General features: G+C 32.8%; 2 protein-coding genes across 2 annotated transcripts; one reads left to right on the top strand and one right to left on the bottom strand.

Moving 5' to 3' along the window:
• Window positions 1-249: 249 nt before the first annotated feature.
• On the top strand, window positions 250-2,467 carry LOC7492799 (cytochrome P450 78A3). Its single transcript, XM_002320851.3, has 2 exons — window positions 250-1,344; window positions 1,576-2,467. Exons 1-2 carry the CDS (start codon window positions 376-378, stop codon window positions 2,212-2,214), a joined length of 1,608 nt encoding a protein of 535 aa, XP_002320887.1. The 5' UTR covers window positions 250-375; the 3' UTR covers window positions 2,215-2,467.
• A 13,823-nt stretch (window positions 2,468-16,290) lies between these two features.
• Window positions 16,291-19,215, bottom strand: LOC7492798 (protein TILLER ANGLE CONTROL 1). Its single transcript, XM_006375316.3, has 5 exons — window positions 19,099-19,215; window positions 18,911-18,956; window positions 17,995-18,590; window positions 17,754-17,904; window positions 16,291-16,516 (listed from the first exon to the last, which is right to left on the bottom strand). The coding sequence occupies exons 1-5, from the start codon at window positions 19,102-19,104 to the stop codon at window positions 16,503-16,505; spliced, it is 813 nt and encodes a 270-aa protein (XP_006375378.1). The 5' UTR covers window positions 19,105-19,215; the 3' UTR covers window positions 16,291-16,502.
• Between the last annotated feature and the right edge of the window lie 303 nt (window positions 19,216-19,518).

Raw genomic sequence — 19,518 nt, 5'->3', positions numbered from 1 at the left:
GAAAGAAATTTTTGAAACAAAAAAATTGAAAATATGACATGAAAGAATGAAATTAAAAAACCAAAACTTTAAGGAAAAAAAGAAAAGAAAATGAGAAAATAATGAAAACGACACTTGAAAGCAGCCAAAGAAAGTTGAAAAAAATTACAAAACTTGCCACGTATGAAAACCATTTCGTTTTAGGATTCTTGTTAATGTTAATTAATAGCCTTACTCGCTCACCACTCTATATATATAGACACCAACCAAGCATTTCCATACAGCCCAAAAATCAGAAGCCACTTTCTTTTCTTGTCAGCGTGGAAAACATAAAATTCACCCAGTATTTGTGTACCCTCTCCTCAATCTTCAAAATTCCAATTAACCTAGCCCACCATGAGAACAGACATAGATAGCTTCTGGATCTTTGCTTTGGCCTCCAAATGCAGAGCCTTTACACAAGAAAATATTGCATGGTCACTTTTGATCATTGGTTTAGCCTGGATAGTTGTTACCCTGATTTACTGGGCATACCCTGGTGGTCCAGCTTGGGGAAAATATAAACTCAAAAATACTTCCTTGACAATTTCTAATCCAATTCCAGGTCCCAGGGGATTCCCCATTACCGGCAGCATGAAGCTTATGACCTCCTTAGCACATCACAAGATTGCAGCTGCTGCAGATGCATGCAAAGCCAGGAGGCTCATGGCGTTTAGCCTTGGTGATACTCGTGTTATCGTGACATGCAATCCTGATGTCGCTAAAGAAATATTGAACAGCTCGGTGTTTGCAGATCGTCCAGTTAAAGAATCTGCTTATAGCCTAATGTTCAATAGAGCAATCGGGTTCGCTCCTTATGGTGTCTATTGGCGAACCCTTAGAAAAATAGCTTCTACACACCTTTTCTGCCCCAAGCAAATCAAAGCTGCCGAGTCTCAAAGGCTCCAAATTGCTTCTCAAATGGTGTCAACGTTCAATGACCGAGAAAAGAGCAGTTTCAGCGTTCGTGAGGTCCTTAAAAGAGCTTCACTTAACAACATGATGTGTTCAGTTTTTGGACGCGAATATAAATTGGATTCATTTAATAATGAAGTTGAAGAGCTAAGAGCTCTAGTTGAAGAGGGGTACGATTTATTGGGTACACTTAACTGGAGTGACCACCTTCCTTGGCTGGCAGATTTTGACCCTCAAAAAATCCGGTTCAGATGCTCAAATCTCGTGCCAAAAGTGAACCGGTTTGTCAGCCGAATTATAGCTGAACACAGAGCTCTAACCAGAAGTGAAAACCCAGATTTCGTTGATGTTTTGTTGTCTCTCCAAGGCCACGATAAATTATCGGACTCCGATATGATTGCCGTCCTTTGGGTAAGCAAGCAGGGGCGCGCGCGCGCGCATATACACACATCACACATGAATCTTACTATAATATTTTTGTCCCAGATACGTAACTTATAATTGTTATGTGTGTTCGTGGATGTACATACATATAAATTATTCTGAGCAGCAAGAAATTAATGCTTTTATTTCTATCTTGTACTATGTTGTTGTACATTTGGACTAACTAATATTGCTGGGTTTCACTTTCTCTGTGTGTAGGAAATGATTTTCAGAGGGACTGATACAGTGGCGGTTTTGATTGAGTGGATTCTAGCGAGAATGGTGCTTCATCCTGATGTTCAATCAAAGGTCCACGATGAGCTTTACAAAGTTGTTGGAAGATCAAGGGCCGTTGCTGAATCTGATATCACGGCCATGGTGTATCTCCAGGCAGTGGTGAAGGAAGTGTTGAGGCTACACCCACCTGGCCCACTTCTCTCGTGGGCCAGGCTAGCCATCACCGATACAACCATTGATGGGTATCACGTGCCGAAAGGGACCACAGCAATGGTTAACATGTGGGCCATTTCAAGGGACCCAGAGTTTTGGGAGGACCCACTTGAATTTATGCCCGAGAGATTCGTCGTGACTAAGGAGGATGTGTTGGAGTTTTCTGTTCTCGGCTCGGATCTTAGGCTTGCTCCGTTTGGTTCCGGTAGGCGGACTTGCCCTGGAAAGACATTGGGCATAACCACGGTGACCTTCTGGGTTGCATCACTGTTACACGAGTATGAATGGGTGCCGGGTGAAGAAAACAACGTTGACCTATCAGAAGTATTGCGACTGTCCTGTGAGATGGCGAATCCATTGACCGTTAAAGTGCGGCCCAGGCGTTCCTCCCAAAGCCCTCTGTACTAGGTGTACAGAGAACTACGTCCTAGATGTCTAGTGTGAAAAGGAAGAAACAAGTACTTGGTGACGGGGTTTACAAATCTTAACCCTTGATCCACCATATTATCATGTTATCTTTAGCCTGTCTCTTGGGGGTCGGTTTTTAAATTTGACAGTCTAGTATCAAATATTGTGTCTCTTATTTATATATATATATATATATCGTGACATGTTTCAACTGGTGTAAATACGAGTGAAAATGAAAAGGGAGTTCCGAGTTTCTCATTGTCTCTCAAGAGCTATCATGTATGCATTGGTTCCTCGTTATTTAGTTTTTAGAAGCACTTAAATCTCCTTTGGTTTGAGAAATTACCAGCAAATTACAAGCTCGTTAACACATATGGTACTCGGTTAATTAAACAATTCGATGTTGACCACAGTTGCATTTGTCTGTGGTAGCTTCTTGACAAAGGACCTTGACGTATGCTATGGAAATATACCTTTCTTTTTCTCTGCCGTCTTGCGTTCGCCGTTTTATGACCGAAATCTTCGTTTCATTCGTCATTTAATTATTCTTGCGGTTTTCCATGGCGTGCTCCATTATCAGTGAGATTTTTCACGAGCTTGGGAAATATTTAAATCACTTATCCAAAATTTAGATGTGACATTGACATTAATATTTGGATAAATTTTATTTTGTTCATGGAATTTGGTGTTTCTATCAATTGCACACCAATTTCTTAACTTTGCTAATTAAATAACCACCAATAATTTAAAAATAATTCTCAGATTAGCCTCGTCCAGTCAATTTATTAAAAAACTTGATGACATTGGTCATTAAACGAGCCAGTTCCATAATATTATCATTATCCAGATAAACCTTGCTAAAAAAGTCCGTCAAATATGATTTTTATTTTTAAGAAAATCCCACGAGAGAAATAGGAAAAGAATGAAAAGAGTTTTTTAAATCATAAATAGATTAAAAAGATTAAGTACTTCAAATTATTATTATTATTATTATTTGCACTAATAAATTTATTTGTAAAATTATTACTGATAAACTTATTAATAAATCAAAAATCACTATGACAGTTTTTTTAATGGATTATTTTTTATTTGTGAGTCTGATAGCAAGTTTCTTATCAATGAACTATGAGATAGATATCAATAAAATTTTTTTTTGATAAATCTAAAAATTTTAGTAGTTATAGTTTGAGAATTGTTTTCACAACAATACTAGTCAATTTGTGTCACCTATCAATTATCAATCTATATAATTTCAATTTTTAATTCATTCTTGAAAATGAGAAGCATTTACTCTCTCCCCTCCCCTTCTTTGGTTGGTCTTTCTGTAGTTCTAGTTTTCTTCATTGTTTTACAAATGGTGGGATGAAATCATGCTGCCGTTGATCATGAGGAAGTGAAACCCTTGGTAAGCCCCTCTGCTTCGATCTTTGGTTCATTTGATATTTTGAAAGAAAAATTGATTTTAGGGGTGGTTCAAAACACTTCTCCATTACTCAAACTATATGAAATTCGAAATTATATATGGTTAATTGACAAAATGAAAAAAAAATTATAAGTTTTAGATGGTGTTTATATAGAAAAATAATGAAAGAATGAGATCACTTATGTTTAAGAATCTAACTGGATGATAGTTGGGGTAAATCTATCTTTTTCCCTGGGATTTTCTTAAAAAAAAACACTATCTATGTCAATTCTAAGAGAAAGAGAGGAGCATCCCATGCTTTTATGGGTTAAGTATGATTGAAAAAAAAAACAGCTTTTAGGGGGAAAGGGGAAATATACCTTTCGTTTTCCGGGAAGGACTGAATTCATTATCTCTCTAAAATGAGCAATCCACGAAGATTCCAGTTATAACAATCACAGCTCAGCTAGACAGGACTCATGACTTATATTTAATAGTAGTTTTACTATATTGTTTTGGTAAGTCGTATATTTTAATGGTATGTGATTGTTGTGGTGCGATCGATCTTAAGAAATTGTAATGATGTAGGCGTTTTGTCACTAATCATGAGATTATCCAAACTGTCCTCCAGCTTAATTAATCATGCATATATGCATACATACAGGCAAGCAAGATTCGCATTGCCAATTGTGTGCTAGCGGGGCACGGCGGCTTTTGTATGATAATAGTGCTCCAAGTCTTTAAATATATATCGTGTTCCAACATCCGTGGAACAACTTGGACACTGGATTAAGGGAACTTTGTTTCATTAATCCCTGTTGATGACTACGATGCTAGCTAATAATAAGTGTTTTTCATTTTGATTTGTGTATATGTAGGCTTGGTTCGATATATATATATATATATATATATATGAGGGAAGTCTAAATGATTTAATTTCATAAAAGAATTCTAAATTGTGGCTGCGACTGCGTTCGGATTTTTTTAAACTCAAGAAAACAAAAGATTTTGTAGGCTGCTCCAACACTTGATCACCAGTAATTCAATAATTTTTTTATTCAATGGTCAACAATTCTTTTACTCTGATCTAACTATGAACATCTTACATCATAAATTGTTTTGTAGGAAGTTGGTAGAGTCTAATTTTATTCGTATTCATTAAGTTTTTTTATTCTTATTTTGTTCCAAAAAGGTCCCTGTGTCGTCACGTTTTTAGTTCATATGCTTACTTAGCATCTTTCTATTAAAGTAACCCTTTCATTTCTGAAATTATATAATTAAATAAATAAAAAAAGATAAACATTTAAAATTAAATTATTTTAATTAATTAGGTTCGTTCATTTATCTAATCTTAATTAATTTAATTTACTTTATTTTAATTATTTATTTTTCACCGAGTGGGAAAATTTAGAAACAGAGGAGTTATTGTGGATCTTGTAAAGCAACATGTGTTAAGCATTTAGTTTTGTACTCCTAAAAGAAAAGTATCGTGTAAACATATTAACTAACAACGTTGTAATAGAGTAATTTTACAAAACAAAACATAGAATAAAGGGACTCAATCTATACAAAAAAGAAAAAGAAAAAGAAAAAGAAAAAAGAAAAAAGAAAAAAGAAAAAAGAAGAGAGGCTTTGATATATATATATATATTAAAAGAATACAATAAGTAAATAAATCAGGTAAACATGTTCAGAATTCCTCAAGATGTATATAGTTTTTTTTAGAATTTCTGAAAATACACATGAAGATTAATTAAAAGTAGAACGTTTTTCCTTATTGAATTTGTGATAAGCTTAAAGGCAAAAGCTAATGGGTGTCTTACGCAATGTAATTATACTTCATTTATTATTGGATTGTAATAAAAATAAAATATTTTAACTAAAATAATGAATTGTACTGATTATAAATATTTAATAAGTTTTATTTATAAGGTAATATTTTTAAGCATTGGCAATAAATTATATAACTAAAGAGGAAAATAAAGATTGATTTGTAACATTGAATAACTCCAAGGACCCTTGATATAGATGCTAGAGCTTATAGACAGCGCTTTTCACTGGTTGCTGTGGTAGCCTGCTAGCTAGGCATCCTGTCATCAAACAATTTTAATCATGTATTCTAGCAACAATGAAGTTGACATGACAATTATTTTTTCCATGTAAAAATTAAACTAATCCAGCATACAGTGTAGCAGCGAGTGTCGTCATGTCGAAGTCCATGATTGATATCTAGAGAGTAATATATATATTACTACCTTAATTTAATAGGTCAATATCGTGTCATAATAAGAGCTTGCTACTGTCACCGCATTAAATTAGCTAGGACTAGGAGTGTACTGGCTCATATCATCTGGATTTAAATTAAATTTGGTATTCAAAATGGAGCAGTAGCCTGTTTGCTTCAAGTAAATGGCAAGAATATTTAAAATAGGGTTCGGGTATTCTTAGAATATATTTTTTGAGAATTATTTGATGTTTCAAATTAGTTATAAAATATTTTGAGTATAATATATTCCAAATACATAACACTTCTGAAATATCTACAATCAATACCATTTATTTTTATTAAATTATTTGATTTTCATTCATTTTTATTACTATCGAACAATCAACATGGTGAGGTTAAAAAATTTCTTAGCTTAAGAATAAAAGTTTATGTTAGATAACCAGTTTATTTTTCTTAATCAAGGTGATGAATGATTAATACTTATAAAATATTTTATTTGATAGATTTGTAGATTCTAAGATACTTAGGTACATATATTTTTAAAGAAACAAAACACAAAGATATTTTAAAGAGAAATTCTAAAAATATGTATGAAAAAAATTAAAAATAAAGAGATTGTGAATTTGGAGTTTGAATGATTCATGTGGTATTTATAACTTATAAGTTTTGTTCTTTTGTGAAGAAAAGACGCTAAAGTGTTATTTTATTTTTGTGATATTTTGAGTATATTCTATTTAAAATAATACATATTATAGTAGTATAAATGTTGAGGAACATGTGTGGGGTCTTGAAATTTTTTTTAAGAGAATATTGAGCTCGGGAAAGATATCTATACCTTTAAAAAAAAATAAAAAGATCCAACCACATAGTATAGACCCAAACATAGTTAGCTCAGGTATATATATTAGCCCGAGACCGCGTTGGGGTGCATGCCCAACACCAAGTGCGTTGGGGTGCAAGCCCAACATGACCTAGATTGCTATACTAGAACCCATAAAAATATTTTTTTTATCTTTTTAAAGTTTTTTTAACGTGTTAAATTTGAATTTATAAGAATAAAATATAATAAATATATTTAGATAATGCTTAACAGGTATCTTTTATCTTTTGTCAAATTCAATGACATCAACCCTTATTTATATATATATATATAAAAAAAAAACACCAATTCATTTTTTTTTTAGTTTAACATGGATGTCCGGGCCAGCTTGCGCGCACCTTGACTAATCCCACGGGCCCTGAAATTAATAACCATGTAAGCCTCCAGTGGCTATCATATGAGCAACCACAGGGCTCGAACCTGATACCACAGAAGAAGCAAATCTCTTGATCCCAAGCTTTTACCACTGAACCACCACCTAGATGGTTAACATCAACCCATTTTACTCGTCAGGCATGTGATTTTTCTTTGACTAGACAGAGATCAAGCTAAGAAAATATTTGTACCTTTAATATTATCAGATAGATAGCTCTATACGCATCGTATCAACTTCTTTGCCCATTCATATAATTAAATAAGCTAAAAGAAAGTATCTTCACTAAACTACGTACGTCACTTGAAAACCGTGTGCACAAAATACTATTCTTTTGAATTGAACCATCGACTATTTCCATGTCAGAATGAAACCAAATTCTATCCACCTAATCGTTAACTGTTTTCTTCCCGTCTTAAGTGAATTAGTTGCTGAAGTTGTAATAAAATTAAAATACAATTATCCAGCACATTGTGATCTTACCAGATCCAATTGTACAAGTTAAGAGGTCTTTGATTCAAACGATCGATTGAGTTGCTTTTGCAAGCACGCGACTCAAAATTGAAGCATTTGAATAACTTTATGAAACTTAATTTGCTTTTAACAGTATTCTAAGAATATATCTAATAATTAAGTGCGTGTCAATGAAATTAATGTAACTCAATTGATGATTGGTTCCTATATGACTGCATCCTTTTTTTTCCCATGAAATCCCAAAGGGTTCGGCCTCTTCATGATTTGTAACAGGAAATAAAACAAAATAATTGAGCATCGTTAATTATTAATAGTTAAACATGCATGTTGTTGGTGGCAATATGGAAACATGATCCAAACATAATAAAGCATCGGTTAGCCATGGATCAATGCTAATTAACTTGGATAATATTAAACTTATTTGATATGTTACTAAGAGTCTATGATTAAATTCAACCCAAACAAAAGATTTTGAAGAATCATGCAGGGGGAGATATTCCTCACTAAATTACACATGACTATATCTAGAGCCCACAAACAATCGGCAAGAAAGTAAAGATAAGAAATATTAGAGTGTGATTTCGGAAGGGATTACTGCTCAAAGAATACAGACATCACATAATATGCCACCCAGTACTGCATAGAAATGAGGGGTGCAAAATGCCAGATTATAGCTCCATGATATATAAATATAGAAACCTATCTAAGATTGGTCTTATTATTAAAGGCATTGCCTTGTATTATATCCTTTCTTATGGCAAATGAGGTACTGTTAACACAGGAAAGAACCGACAACAGAGGAAGGAGAACAGCAAAATCTTACGTGTAGAAATGTGATAAGTTGTTGTCGCTCATTTGGCTCATGCAATATGAAGACGGTTGAGAGGAACATATGGAGCCAAAGACAGCGATCTAATGCACAATTTAAGCCTTTCTCTTAATGAAATTGATAAAGACCCGCCACCAGTTCCATAACCTAGATACTAACAACATTTGATTATGAAAGCCGCAAGATCCTGCCCGTGCCTTGCTCTGTGTCTATGGAGACAGATCGTGACATGCATAACAAATGTAAGCATAAGGAACAAAATGAGATGACTTCCTATATATGAATGGATAAGGAACAGCGCATAGCTTGAAATGAGATTTCATTTCTGGACTAGTTCAAGTCCTTTTCAATCTGATTTCTTTTATAAGATGGAACCTTGTTAATTAGTCCATTGCTGAAGCCTGAAGTGATGCTGTTTTGTTTCTCAAGGGTGTTATAAAAATGACAACTTGCTAATAACGAGAAAGATCATCATAAATTCAAGTGCATGTGTGTGTGTATAATTTTTCACTTGGGAAGTTTTTGGACTAGGGACCACAAGAGAACAAGTGTCATTGATGACTGATCAATTGAGATGTTCTTGTGATTTTTCTTTCACTTGCTGAGTCAAGTGCTTTTGGTGGGCAGTGAAATACCTCATCAATCAATGGGAACCAATATTAATCATTGTTTATATAATTCACGCTCAAAAAATAAATAAATTGATCATTATATAATTAAAAATGAATAAAAAAAACTGATACAATATGGATGTACGTACTCTTGTAAATGGAGACGGAAGGGAGATGTAATTTGTCGGATGACATAGAAGATAGAGAGCAAATATTTATGTGACAGCTTGAGAAACCCTAGCAACACAGGGTTATCTAGAGAGCCATGCCGTTATAAAATACAATTCCTGGGGCTTCTGTTTTACCAAATGTGTCTAGAAGTAATACCAGGTAATTTTATTTATTTATTTTCTTGGAAAGAAGGAAAGGTTATTATCACGCCATTAACCTAACCGAGACTAGATAAACTAACAAGATAAGGATAATGTGCTGCTAAGGTTCTGATTGGCTTTCAGAGCATGTCCCATTACAAACTTTGCTATCTGTCTAGTTGGTGAATTGTGCTTCTTTTCCATGTCTAATCTACCAGCCAATTCAAGAATGCAGCATATCCCAGAAATCTCGCAGATCATCATCACCCTTTACATTTCTTATTGCGTCGGCAGTGCTGTAAAATCCTTGCAAAGGAGGATTAGTTACCGAGGCTTAATTATTTTGTTTGGCAATGGGATATCACAATTCATATGCAGTGCCGATAAAAATCATCAAGTGTTGAGCACATAACAAACAGTGGGCTAGCTAGGTAATCAAATCGTGTTTAATTATTATTCTAAGTATTTGGACTTGGGTGATCAAAATCATATTACTGTAGCTAGACCCACATAGATATTCGCTCTTACATTATTGGAAAACATGCTCTTTTTGATAACCCCAGTTTTGTTAGCCTTTTCTGTTCTTCCTGAGACACACTAATTTCCACTCTAGCAACTCCCTTCTGATTTCCAGTTGTCATTTTAACTGCACATGCATGTGATGTGCCTTGACTATTGTTTTTCTTTTACCAAACAGTAATAATTGCCATGAACTTCTTCTGTCTAGCAAGGGCTACTTCAGAAGAAATGGAAATTCTTCCACAGATCTGCTAGCTAGCTAGCTAAGATAATTAACTGGTAGAGCTAGGCACAATGACAAATTAGAATGGCGGGCGTCCAAATCGCACCAAACATTGCATTTGTAAGGGTTGCAAGGTTCACGAGAATGTAATTTCATTACTAAATTCATGTGCAAGGCCATGGCTGAATGTCTGGGACAGAGAGGCACCATCAGACATTAGAGTAGGTTTATGTACATTACTGACTATGGACAGCAGAACGTTTCATTCGCCTTGTGTGATCACCTGAAAAAAGAAAGAAAAAAGACTTGTTTGATAAATGTGATCTTAGCGACACTTGTTTCAGTTCAACATGCAGAGTGATTAGGAACCCGAACTCATCCTTACAATTATTTTGTTATACAACAAGTGAAGGTGAAATCGTGATCAATTTAATTTCATGTATCAAAATTAAGTTTAACTATTTTAATGCAGAGAAAGATTAGGAGATTAATAATTATAGCTAGAAAAAAAGTGTTTGGTTATAATATGCAGCTCAAATGATAATCAAGAAGACATTTTTACTATTATACTAAAATGAGAATAAAATTCAATTATTAGAAAATTATATTTTTTTTCTTATACTATATCATATGTAAAACTTTTAATGATATTGTATTTCTATATAAAAAAGAAGTTATTTTATTATATATAATTGAACCATGAATGGTTAAAAGAAAACTTACAAGTAAAAACTAGAACTGTGTTTCTCGGGAAAAACAATCATTGACTTACTATTTTAATCTTGTTTTTGTGGTGTTTTTTATTTTTATTTTTATTAATTTTAAATTGTTTTAATATGCTGATATCAAGAATAAATTTTTAAAAAATAAAAAAAAATTATTTTAATATATTTAAAAATAAAAAATATTTTAAAAAGTAAAAGATTTGTGAAATTTTACATTCAATAGCTACAAATAGATTCTACAACTAGTTAGCGTCTTAACAAAACACCTCCAACGGACGATTAAGAAAATGCGTAATTATCTAATAATTTAATAACTCCTTTGATTTCTTTTCTTACCTTGTGTGTTCACTGATGTATTTTTAATTAAAAATATTATTAAAAAACACTTCATGATAAACCGGCTGGTTGGGGCAGTAGTTCTCCAGCGGTCCATTCTGAAACATATAAGCATACGTTAAAGCGGCTGGTTGGGTGAACAAGGCGACGTTGCAATCCAGAAACAAAATGGGCTTTAAGCCCAAGCGAAACGATATGATTACCGAATTGATCCACCAAAACATCAATATAAGCGTCCGATATACCACTTTATTTTTAAAGTTATTTTATTCTTAAAAACTAAAAAGCAAACTCCCAGTACAAAATTGGGCCTTTTGTGGTCCAGATAGAAGTGGGCCTCTTACTGACTATGAACCCCAAGACTATCAACTCCAATAATGCAGTTGCTAATGTATGTTAATATTAACTTCGTTTCTGTCCTCTATTTGTTAACTATGTGTATTAACAAAAACATAAACCCTCTTTTGAAAAAAATTGTTCACCCAAACTTATTTATAACTATATATGTTGCCCGTGCATTGCCGCGGCCGAATAAGTTTTTTTTTAATGTAAAAAAAGTAATAGGTTAAAAAAAATGTAAGCCTCAAGTCATTGGTTAAATTGGCAATTTGAATATTTACAAAAAAACCAGCAACGATAAATAAACCAACAAAAAAAAACAACAAAAAAGAAGAAGAATCACACCTAAGCCTATTCGGTTTTTCAAACAACTCAAAGCTAACCTAACTGAAAGAATACTGAAAAAAAAAGAGTCAAACCTAAAAAAAAAAAACAGAAAACATCGATTTAAAAAAAGAGTAAAAAAAACCTAGGCGATCCTCTTAAACCTGGTCTAATCTAAAAGATTGCAACGTATTAAATCATGGATCCGAATTCAATCAAGAAGTTTAAATGTCATCCAATTTAATTTTGAAGGATAAAACATTGAAAAAACTATTAATAAAAAACTTGCAAAAAAAAAATAGAACTAAAGTCTAACAGGAAAAAACATGATGAGGATGAAATCCAAAAAAACATTATTTCAAACAAAAAAAAATTTCAATTAAAAAAATTAGAATCAAATTTGAAAGATTAAAAAATCATAGAGAGGTGAAATTAAAAATTATTTGTAATATGATAGATTTTTTATAGATTAAAAAATGGTGGGAATGAAATAGAAAACAATTATTGAGGGCTAACTCAGTAGAATCAAACTAGAAACAAATAAGAAAACAAAAGTTAAAAAAAAAAGATAATTAAACCTAAAAAATAACAAAAAAAAAAGTTTAAAAAAAGAATAAAAAATAAGTCAACATCAATTTAGAAAAAAAGGGAAAAAAACAGCGTAAACCTCTTAAACCTAATCCAATCTTTAAAAGTTGCATCCCGTGAAATTGTTTACACGTATTCAATCAAGAAGCATAATTTTCAAACAATTTAATTTCAAAGAATGAGCTCGGTAGAAAAGTATTAATAAAAACCCTGCAAAAACAACCATAAAAATAAAGATAAAAGTTGATAGGAAAAACCCAAGAATGATGCAACTTAATGAAAAAAATAAAAAACAATCCCAAATAAAATAAATATAAATTAAAAGAATAAAAATCAAATCTTAAAGATTAGAAAAATCATAGAGAGTAAAATTGAAAACATTTGTAATAACAAAGCAAACCCGAACAAACATCTTAAACATGATCAAATATTAAATAACTCGCAAACTATGAAATCCTAGATCAAGGTCCTACCAAGAAATTTATTATAAGTCAATTTAAAAATATAAATTTAAAAAACTTGTCAAGGAAAAAAATAACAAGAAAAGCCTAGAGCGAACCCGGCAGCCAACCAAGATCAATAAATTAAACATGACTTACAACATGAAATTAGAATGTCCCTACAAATAGGAAAGCGAAAAAAACACTAGCAAAAAAAATATTAAAAAATACTTTGAAAAAAGATGAAAGTCGAGAAGGGCTAATATTTCAGATCTATTACGCGGGTCATGAGACTGGGGTGAACCTGTTAAAGGCAAACCTGAAAAAACAAAAAAGCAAGATTATTAACTAAATAAACATTGAGAGATGAAATTGAGAAAAAAAAAACCAAAAAAACAGTGCAACAAAATAGTAATTAAAAGAATCAGGACTAAATTCGATATAAAAATTAAATGAGATTGAATGTCTAGGGAAAATCAAATGAAATTAAATGTTCAGTGATAGAATTGTACAAAATAAATTAATCCTTTTGTTGAATTGATTTTTCTTTTTAATTTCATCATTCAATAAAAAAATTTGTTTTTATTTTTTATTTCAATTTTGAACCTCATTCTTTTGATTTTTTTTTGGTGTTTTTATTCAGTTAATTTTTATTTTTAATTTCACCCTTCAATTAAAAATAAAATTTATTTTGTATTTCAATTTTGATCCCCATTCTTTTAATTGTCTTTTTTCAGTTAATTCTTTTAATTGTTTTTATTTTTTGGTGTCATGTTCTTGTTAGTTTAAATCATATGATGAAAATAAGAATGATTAACCTATCAAAATATAAATATGATCTGTTAGGATAATACATAACCTAACACTATTTTCAAAGTTTGATTTTGATTACAAAGAGTTAGTAATATTTATAATTGAAAAATCTTGCAAAGAATTAAAAAAATAAAATTTTATAAATCATTAGATGAATATTGACGTTAATATTTAAGCTTTAATATTATAAAATTATTGTGTATTTTCTATCATAATTAATTACTATCATTATTATAATCTTTCGTAAATTATTTTATGGAAAGGAGTCGTTGTTGTATAATCTTCAATGTAGTTTTATTATTTCATATTTTAATGCTATTGGTGTTTTTTTTTTTGCCTTCTTTTTATGCATTTTTAGAGTTTTCACAAGCCAAGTAAATTGTTAATGATGTATTATCTAGATTGTGAGTGATTTATGAATCTTATTCTATGTTATTTATTGTTTTTTGTGGTTGATAAATAGAAAAATAATGCTCTCTCTTCTCTCGGTAGGAGTTACTCTCTCCTGGCTCATTGTATAGGACTTTCCTTGTCCTTGTCAATTTTTCTATTGATATGAATCCTTTCTTTATCCAATGAAAACTCCAATATTCTCCTCTAGATTTCTTTTCTCATTTTACCTGTATAATTTTTCTTTTCTAATTATCATCATTGTCGTTAAACATTTTACCCTTGGAAAACTCATTAATTAGGAGTCTTTTGAGTAGGATGAAGAAGTTATTAATATAATTAGTGTTAGACTTCTTCTTTTTTCCCTGATATCGTCCTTCTTTTAGCATTATACCTTTATGGGGTTGGTCAGAGAAGAGCTGAGACTTGACGGCGTGCTCTCATGGATCCAAGATTTCAAGTTCAACTCTTGACGGTGTACTTGCAGGTGAGCTTCTTGTCGAGAATTTGTGTATTCCTAGAATTTGATGAAGAAAAGGAGATGAATGAGATAAAATTTGCTACAACTTACAAAAGAAATTAGACAATTTGGTATGTTCCAAATCCCCAACAGGAGGAATGTTTTAAAAACAAAAATCTAGTTAAATGACGGCGCCGCACCAAATAATATCCAAAATTATTTGCTACAAATTAATACCTGTCAAGAGATAGGACTAAAATATAGGGTTTTTGAAGCCAAAAGAACTAAATTTAATATTCACTAAAACAAGAGGGACTGATTTTATAATTTACCACAAACTAATACATTGTCCTTGCACCCCAATTCTAGCATGACATGGAGACGTAGCCCTTCAGTGGTGGCATGGTGATGGCTCAAACTCAGATTCGGTTTGTTTGTTTTCGTTTACTGATCGACTTATACACTAATCGAGAGAAACGCTGGTGGGGGCCGCAGGAAATAATTAGAGGCACGAGCCTCGAGGCCTAAGGGCCCTGAAAAGAGCTTTGATTCTCTTTCAAACAGACCAACCAAAATGGGGTTAAAATCACGTATTTATAACCATTTAGGTGGTGATCCAATGATAAGAGCTTGAGATCAAGATGTTTGCTTCTTATATGATTTTAGGTTCGAGCCCTGTGGTTGCTCATATGATGGCCACTGGAAGCTTACATGGTCGTTAACTTCAGGGCCCGTGGGATTAGTCGAGGTGCGCGCAAGCTGACCCGGACACCCACGTTAAACTAAAAAAAAATCACGCATTTATATTTATATTTATATTTGAGGTTAAAAATTCAAAATAAGTAATTTAACATGAAATATTAATATATTTTTAAAAAACCAATTAAAATCAAAGTAAAAATTATTATCAAATAATCTTTGGATAATAAAAGTCTCAAATCTAAAATAGCTTTGTGAACTATGAGCTTATGAGTTTGAGCTTGAGTTTGGATAATAATAAAAAATATTTACTATTAAATCATTGTTTGATTTGTAATTTATTTTAGTCTGTGAAATATCTTATTATATGAATCAATACGATAACTATGTGATGAGAATGAATGTTGTTACGAGTCATTCATGAACTATAAACATTTATTAATAATGAAGATTAATATTTTGGTTTTCAGGTTCTATAAATAAGTTTTTTGAATGGGTGGAGAAGGATTTATGAAATTTCTTGAGTTTTTCTTCATTTGTTGTTGGTTTTTCTTAGACTTGTTCTCATACTCTAGAATTTAGATTCAGTCTTTGTAAAGAGATATTAAGTATAATTCATTTGAGGTTGTTGAGTCTTGTTTAAGAATGCTCTTAAATAATATGGTATCATTAGAATCCTAAAATTTTTATTAAAAAAAGTCTTTGCAAGGAGCAACAAAATTTTAAAGATAAAAGATTGATCTTTAACAACAACATAGCTTGATCAGTTTTAAAGTACTTCAACTACAATTAAGTACTTAATTTTGTTTTTTAATCCTATACATTAGTATACATGCTAAGATTATGATTCGATTATTTATGTAAGTTCATACTCTTATTGTATTACGTGTTTATAAATTAAACATGTTTTTCTCACTTTTTTAATTTCATTTATGAATTTTTGTTTTATTTTTCCGCAAAAGAATTTATCTGCTCGTTGTTTTGGAAAAGGATAAAAGCTTTAGAGGCAAGTGTGTGCCCCAAATGAAGTGCCTCTCCAGCATCCATGCATGCACATTCTGCTACACAAGTTCAGTAATTTGATAATTCAAAGGATGCATCACAACGTCAAGATCCGTGAACAAATGAAAGCCTGTTAATGTGTTGGCAACCAAACATCCAATATTTACGAAATCCAAAACAGAAGAAAACTTACAAAACAGATCACATAGTTCCAAGCTACACACACACATGCATACAACAACCCGATTAACATTAACGCAAAAAAAATAAATTAACAACAAAACCCAAATCCATCTCTAGCAAATTAGATCATCACTGAAAGCTCATATGGTAGGACCTGCAACACAAGTCACGGCAAGAGAAATGTTAGCAAAGTCACTCTGCAGTACAAATCGCAACGCTACAAATAGTAACCATGCGGTGATGATTGTATACGTAATGTGGAGAAGGGGAGAAAATGTTACTGGTCTGTATACCCTACCAGTCTATGGACAGGCATGGCCAGCCCAACTAGGAGATTACGCTGGAGCAGAGTTGGACTCAATTTGAGAAGGAGAATCGTTTGAGCATTTCCATTCATATCAAAGCTAATTGGAATGTTTTTATTGGATGGCTTCCTCGTTGGATTTATGTTTTTAGCTTTTTCCTAGGAGGGACCCCATTACCCTATAGATGATGGCAACCCTATAAGAAATCCATGGAAAATGACAGGGAGGCCAGCTCCAGCTCTCTCCCGTCCACCCAGACCATGCATGCGACTAAGGCACGTCCAAGTAGAACAGGTTGTAAAGCACATACGCGAAGTTTAGAAGACCAAGAAGAATTACAAGATACATCACCTTTTAATTTGATGCTAAGGTACGTGTAGCAACATATCATACATAATGTGGGAGATCGTTTTCTGATTTATGTGGCATCGATTGTTAGATGCTAAACACTACCAAATCACAGAGAAATTAAGATGCAGATTCTTGTCCATATGGGCCACTCTGAAATTGGAGATTAGGTCCCATATATAACAGAACTAAATAATCTGCCGATGGAAATTGTTGACACACCCAATGATTGGATGTTTAAACATATTGCAATCATCCATTGTACTAAAATGATTATACACAACTTCACAAATTAATTTTTAAGCCGTGTCCTCAAGCGGTATGGTCATATGTGCAGGTTCATTGGATGCATATATATAATACTTGCTTTAATTATTTTGTCTTTATATTTTAATGTGAAGATTAAGTGAGCATTGGTTAATTATTTAATTGACAAAATTATTTGGCATTATTCTGTCCAGATGGAAGGCGAACTCATGGTTTTGGTCTTTTAATATTCACACAATTACTGATATTAAGTAGATAATTTGTTGTTATTATTTCAATCTAGAGTGAAGAAGAGCGAGATCACATTATGATGCTACTCATCTTAATAATGGTCACCAACCCATCATTTTCCAGTAACTTTTGAGGCAAAGTATAGGTTGCAAGTTTGCCATATCGATCAGCACACATAATTTACAGAAACATTAAATCAAAGGGTTTTTTTTTTTCCTGGGAGAGGCAGAGATCAAGTACCTGATGGAGTTTGAAGCAGAAAAACTGATTCGGCTTCATTTCCCTTGCGGATTTGGACATCCATAATGCCAGGCTTATTTTGATTGTCTGTTTTATTTCCCTTCCCATCAAATTCTGGGTGAATTTTTCTCTTCAACATCCTCCTCATCAACTACAGTACATCACAAATTGACTAATTGTTACTTGAAAATACCTTGAAGAAAAGTGGATCATTGCACATGAAGAGAGAATCGATACTTACTTGGTTGAATTTTTTTATTGGACGTGAATCCTCTCCTGGGCGAGGACGTATTAGCTTCTTGGCGAAAGAAAGGCCACCCTTGGCACGAGCAACCGGCTTTTTATTACCTGATTTGGTCTCAATTTCAACAGAATCCGGCTTCTTTTTCATGTCAGCATCTTCCAAGAACAGTTCTGCCAGTGTTATTCTTTCTCCTTTCCTTTTTCTTTGTTCTTGCTCGGTGATACTAGAGGTGGTTATGACATCACATGTCACGGTATTTGATCCAGTTCCCTCAAAACTGTGCTCAAATGTTGCATATATCAAAGGGCTCACTTCTTCATCTTCAACATTGTCATCATCAAAATAATCATCATCAACTGAGTATTGTTCTTGTTCCCTTTCTACTTCCTCCTCTTCTTCACTTTCCAAAATGAAATACTGATCATTTTGTTGGTTAAAGGGTTTTAAAGGGTCAAGACCTAATGTGCCAATTGTTAAAATGCCATCTTTCCAACCATCAAGCACATCCACCAGGGCTACTTGTTTCAGCAATGCTTGCTTGTCAGCCTCGTTTGTAATGGATTCAGCCTTCTTCACATTTCTAGCTAGCCCATCTGGTTAAAACAAATTTCTCATCCATTTAATTCAACAATTATATAAACAACAATCACAGTCACACTTAAATAATAATTTTAATGGTTTTGATCAGCAAAACAAGGGTTGATAATGATTGTAACACAGGCTTGTTGGGGAATAATAAAAAAAGAGGCGAACTAAAATCAACAAGGCACTCATTTATAGAGGACACGATGATTATTATAATACTCAAAAGAAATTCTCGAGACCGAGTCAACTAGACTTTTGTTCCATTTAAAAATCCAGTTTGTTCCCGTAGATAAAAAAAAAGAGACAGAAATACGAATGAATATCAAACCTTTGATTGCGCCATGATGAAACCTCCTCTGCACCCAGTTGAAGATCTGTTTCCAAGAGAAAAAAACATTAGTAACCAATAAAAGATCATCACTAGAACAACTGTAGAGAGTGAGAGTAGATGATCAGCCTGGCCATAAAAAAACATCAAGATACACTTCAATTTTGATAATGTGCTATACTTCTAACCTTCATGTTCACAGCAAGTTCTTGGCAAGGGAATTGGTACAAAGGAAATGTCAAAATGAGGGAAATGATTTTGAAGAAAGAACTAAAAAGCAGCGGTCAAGTGGGTGGATGCCTTTGGTGATAACACGTGTCCATGAGTAGTGGGGCCTCTCATATAGCCTATGTATTGGGGTGCATGGCATGTTTGATGAGCCACAATGTTGGGTCTTTCTGGCATGATCGATGTGTCAAAATTCTCGAAGTGATGTGCAGAGTGTGTATCCCTCTCTGTTGCATGCTAGCTACTGATACAGAGATCTACTAAAGACCTACCTAATCTCTTTTGCCATCTTTTATCGATTTGTTAACATTTTCACCTCATCATATTGAACTATTTTCTCCTTAATTAGTTATCCATTACACTTGGATAAGATTTGGTAG

This window comes from Populus trichocarpa, chromosome 14 (assembly GCF_000002775.5).
Source record: "Populus trichocarpa isolate Nisqually-1 chromosome 14, P.trichocarpa_v4.1, whole genome shotgun sequence".
In the NCBI taxonomy this organism is placed as follows: Eukaryota; Viridiplantae; Streptophyta; class Magnoliopsida; order Malpighiales; family Salicaceae; genus Populus; species Populus trichocarpa.
Note: the sequence above shows the minus strand (reverse complement) of the source record. Positions and strands in the feature narration are given on the sequence as shown.